The following is an 18831-nucleotide window of genomic DNA, read 5'->3' on the forward strand; positions in this document are numbered from 1 at the left end:
AAGGCGCGTGCCACTATGAAAAAATGGTCAAGCCGCATAGGTAGCGTTTATTGAATTACTACTCTATTGAGCACGGAATAAGATTCATTATGAACTAATACAGAATTCTAACAGAATAGCTGTCTGATCTCTATTGGTGCGTCTAAGGCAGGCGACTAAACGGTCTAAAACCAGCTTAACTTGTGACACTGCGATCCGAAACAAAGATACGTATTCGAAGACCTCGCTTGCACTGGTAATGCGAGCGCACGGCTAGCTAGCGCCAAGGAAGCAATGTTATGTTTCTCGAGGAGCAGGTAAAAAACAGGGCCGGATTTTCACACAAATATATTTGGGTGGTTTTACGAAATAACGCTAACTCTTCAGACTTCTAACAAACTGACACTGTTTGTATGGTTTGCTTGAAAGAGTTAGCGTGATTTGACTCTAAACGATATGCATATTTTGTTTTATATTTATTTATTTTATGCATACACTATTATGTATATGTTACTTATTTTTTTGTTGACTCATAATATAAATTTGTATAAATGTTTTACTAAATGTGTACTCTATTGTAAATAATATCTTTATTTTAGTGTACATAATTATAACATATAGGTCTATTTTAACATTAGTAGTACGGGATTGTTAAATGGATATACATATTTATTACTATTTTACCATTGTTTTATTGTTTATTTAAAATTAGCCTGTTTAAAGTTTAAAATTAGCAAACAACTGTTTAAACAGTTGATTATAAAAATGAGTATATCTCGTTATTATTGTAATTACACAAACCCATTCTGTTAGATGTGTACCTACTATTTAAATAGTGTTATGTTTTATCTCTTTAAATTAAACAACGTATAACCACCCAAATATATTTGTGTGAAAATCCGGCCCTGTTTTTTACCTGCTCCTCGAGAAACATAACATTGCTTCCTTGACGCTAGCTAGCCGTGCGCTCGCATTACCAGTGCAAGCGAGGTCTTCGAATACGTATCTTTGTTTCGGATCGCAGTGTCACAAGTTAAGCTGGTTTGAGAGCGTTTAGTCGCCTACCTTAGACGCACCAATAGAGATCAGACAGCTATTCTGTTAGAATTCTGTATTAGTTCATAATGAATCTTATTCCGTGCTCAATAGAGTAGTAATTCAATAAACGCTACCTATGCGGCTTGACCATTTTTTCATAGTGGCACGCGCCTTTGCGGTTTTTAAACAATAGATAAGACGATAATCCGTAGAAGCTCACGGAGGAAAATAGAAACTATAATACTCGACTTTTTTTAAATGTTAACTGATTTTAAAATCTTGTACGGTCAAGGTCATTAACAGATGTTGTCTAAAGGATACAATTATTTACTTGCCCTTACTATATATTCTTGAGAGTAAAGTTCGTGTTGACATGAAGCGCTGGTCCGGTTGCAATCCGGAGGTCGCGGGTGCAAACCAAGCATTTCACGCCAAGCGGGCAGCGAAAAAAATTCAGGTCATATATTTGCTGGTATTTGGTATATTTATACTACTCGATGTCTTGAATTTATGTATATTTTTATTTTATTTTTATTCGGCACCAAAATCGGAGGACTACATTTTTCAAAAGCTGATGTTGTTAAAATGAGTGAAAGAAGGTTAACAAAGAGAGTGTATAAGGGAGAAGTAGAAGAGGGAGTTGGAAGGGGTAGACCTCGGCGGACTTTCTCTGATCAAATCGGGGAAATCCTGAAGAAAGGCCAGGTCAAGAGCACTCTAAACCGACGAGCGTGTATGAGGAATGTCATGAAAGTGAAGGAAGCGAAAGAGGTATGTCAGGATCGTAGCAAGTGGAAATCCGTGGTCTCTGCCTACCCCTTCGGGAAATAGGCGTGATTATATGTATGTATGTATGTATGTATGATGTTGTTATTATTTAATAAACTGAAAAATAAGTTTAATAATGATTTTTATACAATATATATATAGTTATAATAATTTTGTTGTTTTTTTAACTATTTCATACAAAAAATTTCATGTTGAATTTATATAAAGTTCGGTATTTAAAAAAAAAATACTTCAAAATATAGCTTGTAGTACATATAAAATGCTTGGAAAGTTTGAGAATGGGATCTGCATTAGTTTTGGAGATACATGAACTATAGAATAATAAAGGAATAATCGAAAAATCACAACTATTGTATTGAAGTGTGTGTTTAGACTAATCTACAGTGAAAATTTAGAGGCTTGGATCGGTCCCATACGCCTGTACAATAAAAATGTTTGTATAAAAATAGGCATCTTTGATACGATTCTCTCCTCTATAAAAGTTAACCAATCGTGTAACGGAAACAATATAAATGAAGTCGATGCCATGAATAACCAGTTCACCATACAGTACATTCATGAGTTTTGTAATATCTGGAAAAATCAAAATACCCGACGCCAAAATTTACAATGCGCCGTTTTAAGTTAAAGTTTATGATGTTATTTTTAACGGAGCCTACCCTTAGGGAAATTAACATAAAATCAATGCGGCTCAGATTAACGTAATACATAGTAATGTAAACTTGCATGCTATTGTAATATACTTTTATTTTTATTTAACCTTAGAAAGTTATTGCCGTTCAATGTTTATGTTTTAAACCGGGCGAGAGCGAAAGTCTTCATTTAAGCTTCGGCAAATGCAAAAGCCTTCGTATATCTGTCCGTCTGTCCGGATGTTCTCCTCCACAGGTCGTATTTATCATATAGGTTATTTTATTTGTCGAATTTGTTTTTCTTTCATTAATGTAGATATTTAATTTTACACTATTATTGTATATTTTTCATTGAAATATATTGCTAGTAATTGCCTGTAACTCACGCGTCGAATGATGGTCCCTATGAGAGTTCATTAAAGCCTCTTAATTTGCTTAATAAAAAATAATAAGAAATATGTTTTGAAGAAACGTCTGCAAACGTGGCCACCCATGTACGCAATATTTCTAAATTAATTAATGTGACAAATTTCTAAAAAAAATCTCCTAACATTTACTATTCGACTCTTATTCGACGCAAGAAGTTTTTTGGGTAAAGGCTTGGCTGATAGTTACAGCTTTGCTCTTAAAGAAAATAACAGCCCGATTCGAAGAATGATTAAGACACGTTTGATATCTTGGAAAGATCTTTAAAAGATTGATAATTAACGTCAAAATTGACGTTTATTTCGATTTCGCTATGATCCCAATAAGATCTATGTACGATATTTCTAACGTCAAAGTGACAATGGTTGCCCGAATCGAACTACTTCTGTCAATTATACGACATACAAACGATACAACGATATATAACGATATAGAACTTATCTAAACCAGAACTTATCGTTATCGTATCTCATTCTTCGAATCGAGTCGTAATTCACTTAGACCACATTACTTGAGGACGATCTACCAAGGTCGCTATACATCGCTATATACAAATGAAGGTAATTTCATCGTAAGCTCACAAAGACAAGAAATTGTCAAGAGACAAACAGTTTAATGCCAATTGCTGTGTTTATGCTGAATAATGAACAAAGTTAATGACCATTAGTGGGTCTTATGTCATTGTAATAGAGTCGGCAATTGCTCACTTTACTGTCTGTTGGAGATCGATCGAGTGACGGTCATGGGTGATTGGTGTAATTGGTGAGTGAAATGTGTGTAACTGTGTTTAAAAAAAAAAGATAATAAATAGTAAGTACTTATATCCATTATGATATTTCATAAATTTGCTTAAATTTTATACCTTTGAGAATTTAAAACCATTAAGTCAGCCTCCTGCATTTACAAAATAAATATTTATTAAAAAAACACATTATAAAAAATGTTTAGAAGCCTATGGTGTTCCCACATTGGGTGACAGGGAGAAACAATAAAACACTATCAATTCTATGATGCTGTCACTGTCACATGATGTTATGTAACATTTTATAGGGACCGTGCGCGTTGGAGGGTCTGCCATCTTGTGGCCTGAATCGGAACCATAAACATGCACATTTACACGTCACGTGTTTTCTTGTGCATAGTAGGTTCTGCCATCTTGTGGGCTACATCGGAACAAAAAACATCACATTTACGCCTCGCGCCAAAAATCTGACGGCTCCTGTGCTGCCTCCTACAGTGCATGCACGCTCCCTATAACACCATTAGGGCGCGCGTCCGAGTACAGTGGCAATCTCAAATGACAACAACAAAATGAAGATGAAAGATGAACGTCAAATAACGCTACATCGGCTCTAACTCTACACCTCTGACCCGAGAAGATTTAAATCCTTCCTAAATTGTAGGAAGGTATCCCTATATATGGGACCGGTAATAAACTCGGCTATATAATATGAAAGACATACCATTTCCAATGGCGTACTGCTGCAAGAGATCTGTCATGTTGATGTGGACGAGGCCACGTCTCTCCTGCATCAGGTTGTCGCAATGTGTCACCTTCCCGCTGCCCGGCCCGCCTGCGAAAAACAAACAACAGTTATAATCTTTAGTTTTCAAGCTGGCCCTTACGGCTAACTCTGTCTCTCTTCTCAACATATTCGCGTTCACTGCTGAACATATGCTTGTTTCGTGGATTTCCATTTGGTTCTGTATGATATCGTCCGACCATCTGGTTCGTGGTTTTCCGTCACCTCGGCTTCCCAGTCGAGGTCACCAGAACAGTACACGCTGGCTCTGTTCGGTCATCATCCCTGCGATAGATATGGCCGGCCCATTCCCACTTCAGCTGTGCAATTCTTTTAGTGATGATGATGACTCTTTGTCTGTTGTAAGTAAAACCACACGTGCTGCTATGACGCATGCACCCAGTATGAATACGAGTATGATAGGGACGGCTGCTGGCTTGAACTTGACATGGCTTGAGTTCTGCATGTGGAAATTGTGGAAGGCGGCGACGGGAGGGCTTTTTTTTAATTATTATGCGTTTAAATTTTTGGGTCCAGTCCCCGCGAAGTTTGCGGTCGGCTGGATCCGTAAGGTCTGTGGGATGTTTTATATCTGTAATGAATTATGTATGTGACACTGGAATGGTGTATTGTTATGAAGTGTGATGATAGTAATAAATGTTAAGATATGAAGATGTTTTGGAAGATGGATGATATATAGATGAGAGGTATCTTATATGTCGTTGTACTTTTTTAGACTGTTGATTATGGTGCTGGACAGTTTGCAAAATGAGGTCAATGTGCTTTCTTTGCTCATGAGATCTTGGAGATCGAAGGTGGGAGGGGTGGCGCGCCCCACCCACGGTTGTCTGCCTCACTCACCCAGTATGAATATGACAGGGACGGACGGTGGCTCGAACTTGACATGGCTGGAGTTTTGCAAGGGGAATGCTGCCGCGGGCGGGGTGACACGCCCCGCCCAGGTGCTCTCGCGCCGCCTGTGGGCGCCAGTTGTACGTCCCACTCACCCAGTATGAATATAACAGGGACGGACGGTGGCTCGAACTTGACGTGGCTGGAGTTCTGCATGGGGAAGGCTGCCGCGGGCGGAGTGACACGTCCCGCCCAGGTGCTCTCGCGCCGCGTGTGAGCGCCAGTTGTCTCCACGTCTTCATTGTTTTGTTCTGAAAAAAAAAAGTTCGTCAACATAGTCATAGTCACATAATTAATTCATCATAAAACATCACACAGACCTTACGGATCCAGCCGCCCGTACACTTCGCGGGGACTGGACCCAAAATTTTAAACGCATAATAAAAAAAAAAAAAAAAAAAAAAAAACATAGTCATAGTATGAATATGACAGGGACGTATGTACAACAAGTGGTCGTATGGAGCATCTCACCAATATGTGCCGAGAAGGGACAGTTTTTAATAGTTTATCAAAAAATTATGGTGGTAAATGAGACAAAATGATGTTTAAGAACAGTTTCAAAATTACGTTGAAATTAAGTTGAGTTTCAGAGAAATTCTCACTTGTTTTGAAGTAATTTCTGGAGAAAATTGATTTCGTCTTTTCATTTACAATACTTCAAATTTATAATAACAAAAATGTAGTTTGTTAAAGTTGAAATACAGGATATGTGTAATACTAAATTACCATTTTTAGTAGTCCAAACTTTACGAATTTTTCAAATGAGATCGACAAAATCAGTGCTTTACGCGCGTTTACCTAAATGTCCATTAGAAAAAACTTCATTACTAATTAAGTGAGTCTGTTTTCAAAAAAGAAATATATTAAAATGAAAGATAACAAGACGTGCTAATATAACATAGTACTTGTTATTTCTAATATTTAACGAAAGGTGTACAATTTAATCGAATAAATCTATCAATTTGTCATTTTTGCGACTAAAATCGATAACGGCGTCTATGACGCATGTAGTAGCCAGTGGCAAGTGTAATTAGTGTTATATCTACCTATCGACACCATATTGATATCTTATTAAGGAAAATCCTGAACACAACTAATTAAATTGTACCCGTTAAATTTGGCAGCAAGTCGGTGTTGTTTATTCATTCATTGCGTTCAGGATTTTATTTTACAAGATATCAATGTCCATGTGTACAACACCTGCCCAAAAATAGCTCTACCTTTTACTAGGAAGGTTTTTTTAAGGTTTGTAACCTTCACAGTCTTTTGGTAGGTATCTGGCAATTTGAATTAACTATCCCCTTTACCCTGTTTCCCCTGAAATATTTTTTTTTAATTTTAACGTCAGTATTTTCTAGTTCTAATTTTTATAACCAGCTAATTATTTCTTGTGTATTTTTGTGTCATATTTTTGTTTTATCCATTTGCTATAGATCTGTGATCCGCCATACTAAATTTTCCTCAAAATTCTAAAAGCCTCTTTTGTCGGGCTGTTTAATTAACCGGTTCAAAATTTAGGTATCATTCGCCATCGTATCAACCCTCATAGTCCATAATATTCATCACATTAATTCATTTTTTTTTCTCTAAATTTTCAGCCGTATTTATTTTTATTTACCTTTCAGTTTTACCCCTCCTCCCCCCTTATGCGGAAGGCAGACTTTTAGTTTTACGATTAAAAAGTGATTTTGGTAAATTTTGTAAATTTTAATTTTTTTATACAGGGTGAAATTTAATTTTGATTTTTTTGGAATAATGTTTAAAATTATACGTATTCTGCAAAAGTGATTGTTTTACTGCACCTGCTAGATGATTAAATATCTGCAGGTGGGCTGTCCGAAGGTAACTATTAAGAGTAGTCGGTGTTTGTGATCTTGCTGATTGATGAAAAAATATATAAAGAATATACAAAATGTATAAAGAATATACAACATATAAAGAATATACAAAATATAAAGAATAAACAAAAGAATATAAAGAATATACAAAATATAAAGAATGTACAAAAGAATATAAAGAATATACAAAATATATAAAGAATATACAAAAAATATAAAGAATCAAAAATCTATGTCTGCGTTTATTCTTCACCACAATCTAGGCGGCACACATTAGATTACCTACTTAACTTAATTATTGGCAAAAATCATATTTTCTATCTTCTTCTTTGTCGTTGTACTCTTTGCAGACTCTATGTCGAGGGATTCTATGTCAACATCTGAGACTGCTGACATCAGGTGCAGGTGTTGCTTGCCGTACGATTTCCCGCCATTTTTTACACAAGCTCTTAATTGCTGACTAAATGCCAAAATCACTGCCAACGTATCTTGTATGAAAAAAACTTCTTCTCTTAAACTTCTATGAAATTGTGACGTTTACTTAACACTTGCACAGGCTGGGAAATAAAAATCCTTGTTTGACTGTATATTTTTAATGAGACTGTAATTTTTTTCATCAATATCGAGCCTTCGGTTATTAGGTTATGTATTTTGAAAAAAAAAATTGTCCTAAATAAAGTATATAACTGATAAAGATTGTTTAGCAATAAAACTTTGCGAATGCCCCTTTTGCGTATAGAGCTGTGTCCAGTACCCCTAGTGTAAATTTGATCGACATCATAACGTGACGAACGCGTTTGCGTTAAGTCTCATTTTGTATAGGATTTTGAGTTTCCAAAACGTCCCGCTTGGCGCGCTCTTTCTAAATCCAATACAAAATGAGACTAAACGCAAACGCGTACGTCACGTTTCGAAATCGAATTTATTTACACCAGGGGTACTGATTGAAACTTTCGGTCCTTGGTCGTTAGACACCAAAAAACTATTAAAAGAAATTTCTATCAAACTACTCTGGGTGTCTGGCGACCTACGAGCCGGCGCTTTTTTTGCTTAGCCTCATTGTGCAGAGGGGGAACGCGGCCAGTGTCCTGGGAACAATGCCTCAGGCTAATTTAGGCTTAGATTTATGATCATATAGCTATTAATTGTGTATTATAAATTAAATAAACTTATTACATTAACCAATAAATATAAATAAGTTTACGAAAACGCATTAAATAAATTACTTGACATTGAAAACTATTTCTGATTAATATCGTCAAATAAATCATAAGTGGACTTAGAATGAATCAAACTCCTTAGCCAAGTAAATATTACACCTCGATCGCTGTTTCATATTAGTTTTTCGGTCAAAAACTATTCCAGGCATACCTTTTTCAGACGAGTTCCTAGTTACTATAATCAAAATCTATTCGAAGTAGATTGTTTTCAAAATTCGTTGGCTAGTCTAAAAGATATAGTTAAAAGTAAGTTGTTTTAATATATAAGTACAGATATCAGTTATTTTTTCTATCAGATTCAAAAATTTGCATTAAGTAGCTATATAACTATATTTATATCAGTTAACATAATTTATAATTTATGAACCTCCAGGTCTTTTTGTTGTATTTTCCTTTTGTTGTGGTACATCGTTTGTATTGCATTGTTGATATGTTTATACGACTGTTTGGTTTCTAAATAAATTAAAAAAAAAAAAAAAAAAAAAAAAATATTGAGAATTCGAACGTTACGTCATTATACAAGTTTCAAATAGGTACAGTCAGCATCGAAAGTAGCGGATGAAACAACGCGCCAATAGTAGGTATCTGATATTTCGGATAACTTTTCCAAATATAGATAACAATTGTAGTATATATGGTGCTACTTGGAATGAACGCTTTCCGTGCCTTTGATTCTTCTTCTTTTTCCTCGCGTTGTCCCGGCATTTTTGCCACGGCTCAAGGGAGCCTGGGGTCCGCTTGACAACTAATCCCAAGATTTGGCGTAGGCACTAGTTTTTACGAAAGCGACTGCCATCTGACCTCCCAACCCAGAGGGTAAACTAAGCCTTGTTGGGATTAGTCCGGTTTCCTCACGATGTTTTCCTTCACCGAAAAGCGACTGGTAAATATCAAATAATATTTCGTACATAAGTTCCGAAAAACTCATTGGTACGAGCCGGGTTTGAACCCGCGACCTCCGGATTGCAAGTCGCACGCTCTTACCGCTAGGCCACCAGCGCTTCTTTCCGTGCCTTTGATTGATTGAATTTATTTATTTATTGGTAAAATTGACAAGTCAGGATTCAGGATTACATTAAATATTTACATACTTAATAAGATTAAAATAACTAAGATTAAAGAGCCATATGTACTGTAAAACGTTGTACGATACACGTGCGAATAGGTAATTCGCAACTCGTGTCGATTTAAAACACTCCCTTCGGTCGTGTTTCAATTTATCGCTACTCGTTATGAATTTCCTACTTTCCGCACTTGTATCGTAAATAACTATTATAATCGTTCGTAAGGATCAAACTCCAATCGTGCGCCGGAGCTGACACACAAACACACTTTTTAGGGTTTCGTAGTCACCTAGAAAAGTAGAAACCCTTATGGATTCGTCATGTCCGTCTGTCTGTCCGTGGCTTTGCTCCGTGATTTTTAGTGCTAGGAAGCTACAATTTGGCATGAATACATTAATTTGACATACCATTCATGACAGAAACGGTTAAATAATAACAAAAAAAATTTTTTTAGGGTACTTCCCATACAAAATGTTTTTTTTTTTGCTTTGACCCAATAGTGCGGAATATCATTGGTTAGGTCAAAAGGAATAAGGGTCTCCGAAAAACGTTTTTTGATATAATTTACGTTTTTCGAAATAATCGCTCCGAAAGAAATAAAAATATGAAAAAATTGTAAAATAGTAGCTCGATAAATACTTTCAATGAAAACTACTTATAGCGAACATGATCAATCCAGCCAAAAGTCAGTTATTGCCAAAAATCTTCTCTTCTTAGTAGAAAGACGTACAAAGCGCTGTGAAGGTAGACTGTACCCACAACGGGCAGCATTCTACGACAGTTACGCCCTGGCCGTAGCTATCTCTCTCTATCACTCTTCCATATTAGTGCGACTGTGACAGTTGCGTTTCGTTCGCCACGGAGCGTGAACGATATGCACGTTGGCTACGCGGCCAGGGCTCGAAAAACGTTTTATTTTCAAACAGTTTTCGATTCACCAGGGAACGAAACGGGTTTCATTCCTATTTCCGGTTATTTATGTCAAATCCGTTTTTGTAAAAGGAAATTCACAAGCAAGATTGAAAACGAGTCAGTATTGCTCTCTTTATATAGTATATCGTTCCCCGTGACTTAGGTAATCTGTCCAACAGAGTAGAGTCCTAATGCTTCATGTGCAATAAGGACCATTCTATCAGATTTTCTGTTGGAACATGGAAATGTCCTTAATTGCATTTGAAGCATAAGGACCCTTCTGTAATGGAAAGCCACATTTCGTTCTCTTTTCTTACCGGTTAGGACGTTACGTGCGGTAGTCATACGGTAACCGGTTTCTGAATGAACAAAATAATATATCAGTTTGGAACGATCGTATCAAATCAAAGTGAATGCCCGATTCTGATTTAACAAATTGATACGGGTTTAAACTGGTTTTGATACGACCTTAACGATCATCTTGGTGTTTAGTGTGTATGTCAGTTAAGTTAAGACTTTCACTTCATTTCACACGCGCACAAACTGTTCCACACTCCTATAACAAAGAGTACCGTTTCATAAGACATTTAAATATATGTTAAAATTCGTTTTACTTATTAATAGGTTAACTATTAATTGTTGAATAAAATATAAATTTATTATATCTGTAAATCAATTTTGTTACTTACTAATTTAATTCCTTAAATATGGGTGCATTGCTGGGAAAATATATAAAAACTCAAAAATGCACGTTTTCCAAGAGAGAAGAACTAGCTAGATCGGGTTTTCGCCCCCTTAAACTCCCATATAGCAAATTTCATCGAAATCGTTATAGCCATATTTAATGTCTGTGTCTCACGGAAGTTTTGTTATTATGTTAGAGCCGTTTTGATTTTGCGTGCACAACGTAAGCGATCATCAAGATCCTATCAAAATAAGATGAAACCCGTAACAAGATGTTAATTTAAAATCGGGCTCTTTTTTTTTTATTTTTTTATTTATTTAGAAACCAAACAGTCGTATAAACATATCAACAATGCAATACAAACGATGTACCACAACAAAAGGAAAATACAACAAAAAGACCTGGAGGTTCATAAATTATAAATTATGTTAACTGATATAAATATAGTTATATAGCTACTTAATGCAAATTTTTGAATCTGATAGAAAAAATAACTGATATCTGTACTTATATATTAAAACAACTTACTTTAAACTATATCTTTTAGACTAGCCAACGAATTTTGAAAACAATCTACTTCGAATAGATTTTGATTATAGTAACTAGGAAGAGGAACTCGTCTGAAAAAGGTATGCCTGGAATAGTTTTTGACCGAAAAACTAATATGAAACAGCGATCGAGGGCGCAAGGGGTGATGCGGACAACTGAAAGTAACTAATCCTAGTAGATTAGGACAATTAATAATATTTTTTAGAATTTTAAACAAAAACATAACGTCTAAGTATATCCTACGCTTAAAAAGAGAAGGTACACCAAAATGTTTCGCCGCCAACGTTGAATTTACAAAATAAGTACCTGTTCTATAACTTAAAGATTTTAAGAAATCTCTTTGTTCAAATACTCATGACCAAACCCAATGTCAATGTAAAGAATAGTGATGGCAAAACTATCTACCTTAGGGAACCCTAACTTCACCGTTAGTGCCCAACTTCACCCAAGTACTCATTCACTCACTTCACTGGCTCAGCGACCCGAAGTGGATCTTGGCCTCCGACACAATTTTTTTCTATCCGTGTGCGATCTGACCATGGAGGATTAAACAAACGAAGTCGCCTTTAAGAGCTTACCTCTCTGTCGAAAACCTCTGCCAATGGTCATATGTATTGTATGGACTGACGTTTATCTGTCACGGCTATTTGTCCGTAACGTATAAATTTGACGTATCCCTTCCCCGCAAAAACCGGCACTGTTTTATACACAAAATTACAGACAAGACGACTTCAGTCATCCAACAACATTCAGCCGTTCATAGCTAATGATATTTTTGTAACAGTGACTTCAAAAAAGAAGCTTATTGAGTAGTCAAAATGTTTTTTATGTTTTTACATTTTGGTTGTGCCGCGCAATACATATACATAAACAGCTTTGATTTGTAATGTTTATTTATTGAACCTTTTCACATTCGTCATATTTATAAATATCACACACAAGAAAACACCGTGCGTTCACGCTAGCAAATATCAACATGTAAACTAGTAGCTCTGTGAGCTGTGGTAACTAGACCTCGCGAACCCCCAAGACCATTGTAAAATACAAAAACTGAATAGTCTTTTTTAGGGTTCCGTAGCCAAATGGCATAAAACGGAACCCTTATAGTTTCGCCATGTCCGTCTGTCTGTCTGTCTGTCTGTCTGTCTGTCTGTCTGTCTGTCTGTCTGTCTGTCTGTCTGTCTGTCTGTCTGTCTGTCCGAGGCTTTGCTCCGTGGTCGTTAGTGCTAGAAAGCTGAAATTTGGCATGGATATATAAATCAATAAAGCCGACAAAGTCGTACAATAAAATCTAAAAATTTAATTTTTTTAGGGTACCTCCCCTACACGTAAAGTGGGGGTGAATTTTTTTTTTCGCTTCAACCCTAGAGTGTGGGGTATCGTTGGAAAGGTCTTTCAAAACTAATAGGGGTTTTCAAGAAACATTTTTTGATAAAGTGAATATATTCGGAGATAATCGCTCCGGAAGAAAAAAAAAATGTGTCCCCCCCCTCTAACTTTTGAACCATAGGTCCAAAAAATATGAAAAAAATCGTGGAAGTAGAGCTTAAGAAAGACATTAAATGAAAACTATAGCGGACATGATCAGTTTAGCTGTTTTTGAGTTATCGCAAAAAGTTTTCCCTTCATAGTAAAAAGACTTACTTTAATTAGGTACTGATTATGCAAATTTGCCTATTTGTTTAACTCGGGTGAAAGGTACCGTTTCATCCCTTGGTTAACAATTTACTATACTTTAAGCTCCAGTTTAGCTTATTGTGACGGAAGAGTAACTACGGAACGCTACACTGAGCGTGGCCCAACATGCTCTTGGCCGGTTATTTAAATAAATTATCGAACCTCCTCACAAAATTTCATGAGAATCGCTCGATATATACGACCTGTAGGGCTAAAATGGTCGGCTCTTTATCATTTGCCACCGTGCCTGTCACGTTCTAACAAGTATGTAAGCGCGAAAGTGACGGGTATAGTGACAAGTGGTAAAAATGGAACCATGCTGCCATCGCTGTAATGTAAACAAGAACAGCCGGATATACAGCATTCCAGCTCAAGCAGAAACGCTTCACTCGCGCTCGGTCGGTTAACTTATTTAGCGCTAATCACGACACTTTGTCGTTTTGCCTCTAGGAAGCATTTTCGCTACATACCAGGAAATCCATGTTATCGGCTACAACGTAGCGCTAATGACCGTAGCTCAGCGGTGAATGTGTTAAAAATCCCAGATCAAACTTGTATTCTAATGCCACGATTGTTTGGAGCCTAATTGGCTCGTCAGGTCCACAGGTCACGATATGACCACTTAAATGTCAATGAACGAAAAAAGTAGCGACATGATAATTACTTTTGACAAGTCGAATTGAATACGTCTCTCTCAAGGTACAATTTTGACAATATTTCGAAATAGCACTCACAAAACGAAGTACCTCTACCTAGTTGGTAAAATTTAATCTTGTACTAATGCCATGTATCTCCATCTTTATATCCTTTGTTCTGATGCTCCACAAGCCGTAAGCCCAAACCATTTTAATTCAATTCAATAATATACATAAAATAACATAACTCTCTACTCTCCGCTCAACGTTTACCGCCAAAAAGTTTGCAAAGTCCGCGAAAGTTGGGTACCGAATGTACGAGTATTTTACATTGGCGCCCAAACTGGGACTTTCATGAATACGAGTATTATTAATACGATGTATGTATTATCGTATTCATACTGTTCGTAAGAACGCATGTGCCTCTATCCTTTCGACCTATTATATACCTACGAATTTATATGCCTATATGTTGTAAGGTACTATACGGTAAACCATATAAGAATAACATGTATTTTTGTTCGTAACTTACCAGTATCTAAGCAGATGCCCATATTCCATGAAGATACGGATTATAAACAATCTCTCACACGAAACACTGTCCACCAAAACTATTTTAATTGGCACTTAGAATAAAATATATAGAAAACGCGATAGCGCGGGCAATCGCGTTGCAATTAAACGTTTATCGATTAATCGCGGCCTTGCCAGAAAATAATAAATAACATCCGTAAAAATATTTTATCTCATCTTCAATTTGCCTTTGAGATGATATTTATTTTCAAGTTTGGAAAGCGTGAGAGCATTTCTTAACGCGGACGGAGCCGGCATCGCGTGCGACCGCTCTCTCCGAAGGCTGAGTCGCGACTGCCCGAATGGTCCGACGTTTAGCTTGGCGCGCTACACGTGAATCTATACCTGTCCCACTTACATCTAGCTACTTGTAAAATATAAGAGCAAGACGAGAAATCGATTGAATAATTGAGCAATCGTCAAGAATGAAGCTAGTGCGTGGGTAATTATCGTATAAAATGCAAGGCTGCAAGTGACTAATGTATTTGCCAAGAAAATTAGGGGCAACATTTTTCAGATCGGGGCCGCCATCTTTTATTCAGACGTCATGAATAGTTGACAAGTTTAAGTCCTAAGAAACTATTAAAGTATGATACCGGTAAATAAGCGGCTCGTGAAAGTTTTATGTAATTACCCGAAGTTTCTGAGGCTTTACATAATTTACATTACTTGAAACAGGTTTGGGTTATCGGAAAATGAGTCACTGGCATGCGACGCGTTTTAATCTGAAATTTAATAATTAAAAGGATTTGATCTCGTAAATTATGAAAAAATTGGTAGTGAATGAAAATGAAGAATAAAACGTGATATGAATGTGAAGATTCATGTGTCCCGGATTCTGGACCAAATGAGGTGTCTATCTCAGAAACGACCAAAAAGACCGTTAATAGACTTAGGAAGACAGCAGAGATTGTAAACAGCTCGCCGGAATATATTTTCAATATATTAGCAGAGTAGGTATTTGCCAAAAAACCGGAAAAGTGCGAGTCGGACTCGCCTACCGAGGGTTCTGTAATTTTTAATATTTGTTATAGCGGCAACAGAAATACTTAATCTGTGAAAATCACAACTTTCTAGCTATCATCATCATCAACGTTCATGAGATACAGCCTGATGACAGACGGACAGACAGACAGATGGACGGACAGCAAGTCCCGTTTTACATTTTTTCCTTAATATTTGATTATTTCAAAGAATTATTATTATCTTATACAATCTGACGATCTTTTTGTGAGTTTATGTTATTTATAAACATTGTGACATAGTTAAATATCATGTAATTTTCAATGAGAAATAAATTAACCTACCTAATAGGGTCCCGTTTCACCATTTGGGTACGGAACCCTAAAAAGGGTTGTGCAATTCACACGGCCACCGCTGCGATGGCAATAATTGAAGAATTTTGCTTCGAATTAATACTGCATTTGCCACATTTGCAGGATTTGGACCCCTGTGACATACGTATGTGACCAAATTTCATATATTGGCTAATACGACAAAATAAAATACGTTCACCAAAGTTATTACTTAGTAAGTAAGTAATTACTTACTTACTCCGTTGGCTCAGCGACCCAAAATGAGACTTGGCCTCCGACACAAGACAGCGCCACTTTTCTCGGTCTTGTGCGACCTCTCGCCAATTGTCGACTCGAAGCTCGCGCAGATCCGCCTCCACCATGTCACTCCAGCGATACCTAGGGCGTCCGATAGGACGTCCTCCTGCTAGGCGACCCAGGTACGCTCTTACTAAAGACAAAGTAAACTCTCTTACTTACTTAACTACTCTCTTACTTAGGTAAAGTTATTGAAGACCAAAATTGGCTATTTTGAGAAAATTCTTTACAGAAAATTATATAAAAACGGAATAACGGCCCTAAAAGACCGAGAAAAAAGAAGAATAGAATAGAAGAAGAAGGAGAAGAAGGCGCCCTGTGTAGATCCCTGGCAGACCTTCTTTACAATGTACACCCAGCGGGTTAAAAAAAAATTGCCGGTTTCAAATATCTTTGTTTTTTTGTCTTCGTTGCGGAAACAATCCGCCCTCGTATGTCTGTTAGACCCAAAGGTGAGTGGTAGAGAACGCCGAATTAATGTAGTGTAAACAATCCTTTACGAAGGACCAAATGAAAAATGGCGTTCAACTAAATGTCATTTTATTATTGATAATAATTTGCGTGAACAACTATGTGCGGAGATTCCAAATATACAAAATAACTAAACTAAAACAATAAATAATTAGCTAAATTCATTTTAACTCTATGTCTATTTGTATAAGGTTTAAATTTACGAAGTATAGTGAAAGACATGAAAAAATAAGTCATAAGTAATCGATATTATGGTTAAACCCCTGGGGGCCCAGCCAATATGACAATCGTTGGCAGAAAGCGAAATGAAACGCTATTGTCTATCAGTCTTCCATAATTAGTGCGATAGAGACAGATTGCATTTCGTTTCGTCTCTCTGTGAACGATTGGCACCTTGGCTAGGCCGCCCGATGTGCCGTCCGAATGTTTTCAAAATTGCAAAATTTCCACATGGAAAGATTTCGAAAACTTCATATATATTTGTATTAGAATCGAAATTCTCTATTTCCAAAATTAAAGTTTCCTGTGAAATTTTCCATATATTTTCAACATTTTGGAAACTTCCCGCAACTTGCACATATGTAGGTTAAACTACCATGTCTTTTATTATACTTAACCTTTTAACCACCACAGTTGTGGTTGTCACCGGAGTCATGCCAAGGACGCCATCGACGGCTACAGCCGACAGCTTCACCAATGCAATAGAGACTTACGCGGGAATCCATAAAGTTCAATTCCGCTTAAATAATCGCGGTCGCCTGGCGTCCGGGCACGGTATATTCCTTCGCCGCCTGGCGACATTTTACATATTTAAGACAATATACCAGGGGTGGCCAACAGGTCGATCGCGATCGACCGGTCGATCGCGACTGTTAGTCCAGTCGATCATGGCAAGGCAAAAATTATAAATACGTAGACCAGTTTCATTTAAGGTTTCACGAAGTATGTAATTTGTAGATCGCACAGGGTTTCGTTAGTAAACAGGAGATCTTGGGTCTAATCAAGTTGGCCACCCCTGCAATATTACCATACCATACCATACCATATACCATATATTATTGGTATATACTATAAATTTTACATCAAATCTGCATTTCAATTATTAAAATTAGTCAATTGACAAAAGTTATAAGAAAAAAAATATTATATACCAAACTAAAAAACAATAAAAAATATATGATTATGTCATTGCGTCTAATAACACTAAATATAATAATCTATTGCTTATTATATGAGAAGTACATTTTACTATTCGTCTTTTTCTGATTGATTGCTCTGACTGATCTGCTTGATCGATATTAAATAACTAACATTTTGAGACTTCCTGTTGCATCTCTTGCGTTTACACATACATATATAAACTATTATAAGTATGATTTTATAAAAAAATATATCGTAACCAATTTTGATACAAAATGAGACGTCCCTCACGTAAAGGTACGTTATGGCGGTTGGCGCTTACAACGCGTAGCAGCGTCGTGAATAACAGCGTAAGCGCCAGCCACAATAAGGTACATTTTCCGTGCAACGTCACAAAAATTTACAGAGTGTTTCAACCTTTTCCTTTAGTTATTAACAAAACGGATTTTTAATCTATTTCGACGGGTTTAATCATGAAGTGTTTAATAAAACACTAACGCATTTATTTGTGCTATCAGTTGGTCCCATACCAAAAGATGTTCAGTAAGATCAGGAGCAGCTTCAAATTTACAATTTGTTTAAGTTTTGATATTGACAAAGATAAAGATAGTTCTCCAAGTAGGCATATTACAATGCTCTTATGGACGTCAAATTAAGCTACGGCGGCTCTAACCCTACACCTCTGACCCGAGAAGATTTAATTATTTGAGGGTATCCCAATATGGGACCGGCAAGAAACTCGGCATTGTTATACGACGTTGAAACGATTCGGATTGCATCTAGCGCGCGTCAGTGTGAGTGTATTGCATAATGACAAAACTTGCAGTGCATTTCGCGCGCATCAATCAGTGCGAGCGATGGTATCATATCAATATCAAAACAATATCTTAAAATCAAAAAACTGCTCCAGATCATAGAGCTTGAAAAAACACCATAGTCAAAGGCGATGAACACACTTGAACACAAGTACTAAGTGTAACAATCCAAATGAAATGGGACCTTATGACGGTCGGCGCTTACGCCATTATTCGCGACGCTCCAATACTAATGCTGTACTACGCGACGTAAACGCCGACCGCCATAAGGTCCCCTTTGATATGGATTGTCACAAATAACAATTATATATTGTTGAACCATATTTACAGTCAAATAATT

At 36.7% G+C, this 18831-nt stretch overlaps 1 protein-coding gene across 3 annotated transcripts in view; it reads right to left on the minus strand.

The window, feature by feature from the left end:
- Positions 1-15553, minus strand: part of LOC133518480 (adenylate kinase isoenzyme 5) — a 58781-nt gene extending 43228 nt beyond the window's left edge. For 2 of the 3 annotated variants that reach the window (XM_061852191.1, XM_061852190.1), the window contains exons 1-3: positions 14412-15553; positions 5395-5550; positions 4328-4438 (exon numbers count right to left, since the gene is read on the minus strand). In XM_061852191.1, the coding sequence (XP_061708175.1) occupies positions 4328-4438; positions 5395-5550; positions 14412-14433 (289 nt within the window). In that variant the 5' untranslated portion in view covers positions 14434-15553. Of the gene's footprint in view, positions 1-4327; positions 4439-5248; positions 5551-14411 lie in introns of those variants that run through there. The other variant, XM_061852192.1, reaches the window with a different exon arrangement.
- Positions 15554-18831: the final 3278 nt, after the last annotated feature.

The sequence above is a fragment of the Cydia pomonella genome, chromosome 5 (assembly GCF_033807575.1).
Source record: "Cydia pomonella isolate Wapato2018A chromosome 5, ilCydPomo1, whole genome shotgun sequence".
Taxonomy (NCBI): Eukaryota; Metazoa; Arthropoda; class Insecta; order Lepidoptera; family Tortricidae; genus Cydia; species Cydia pomonella.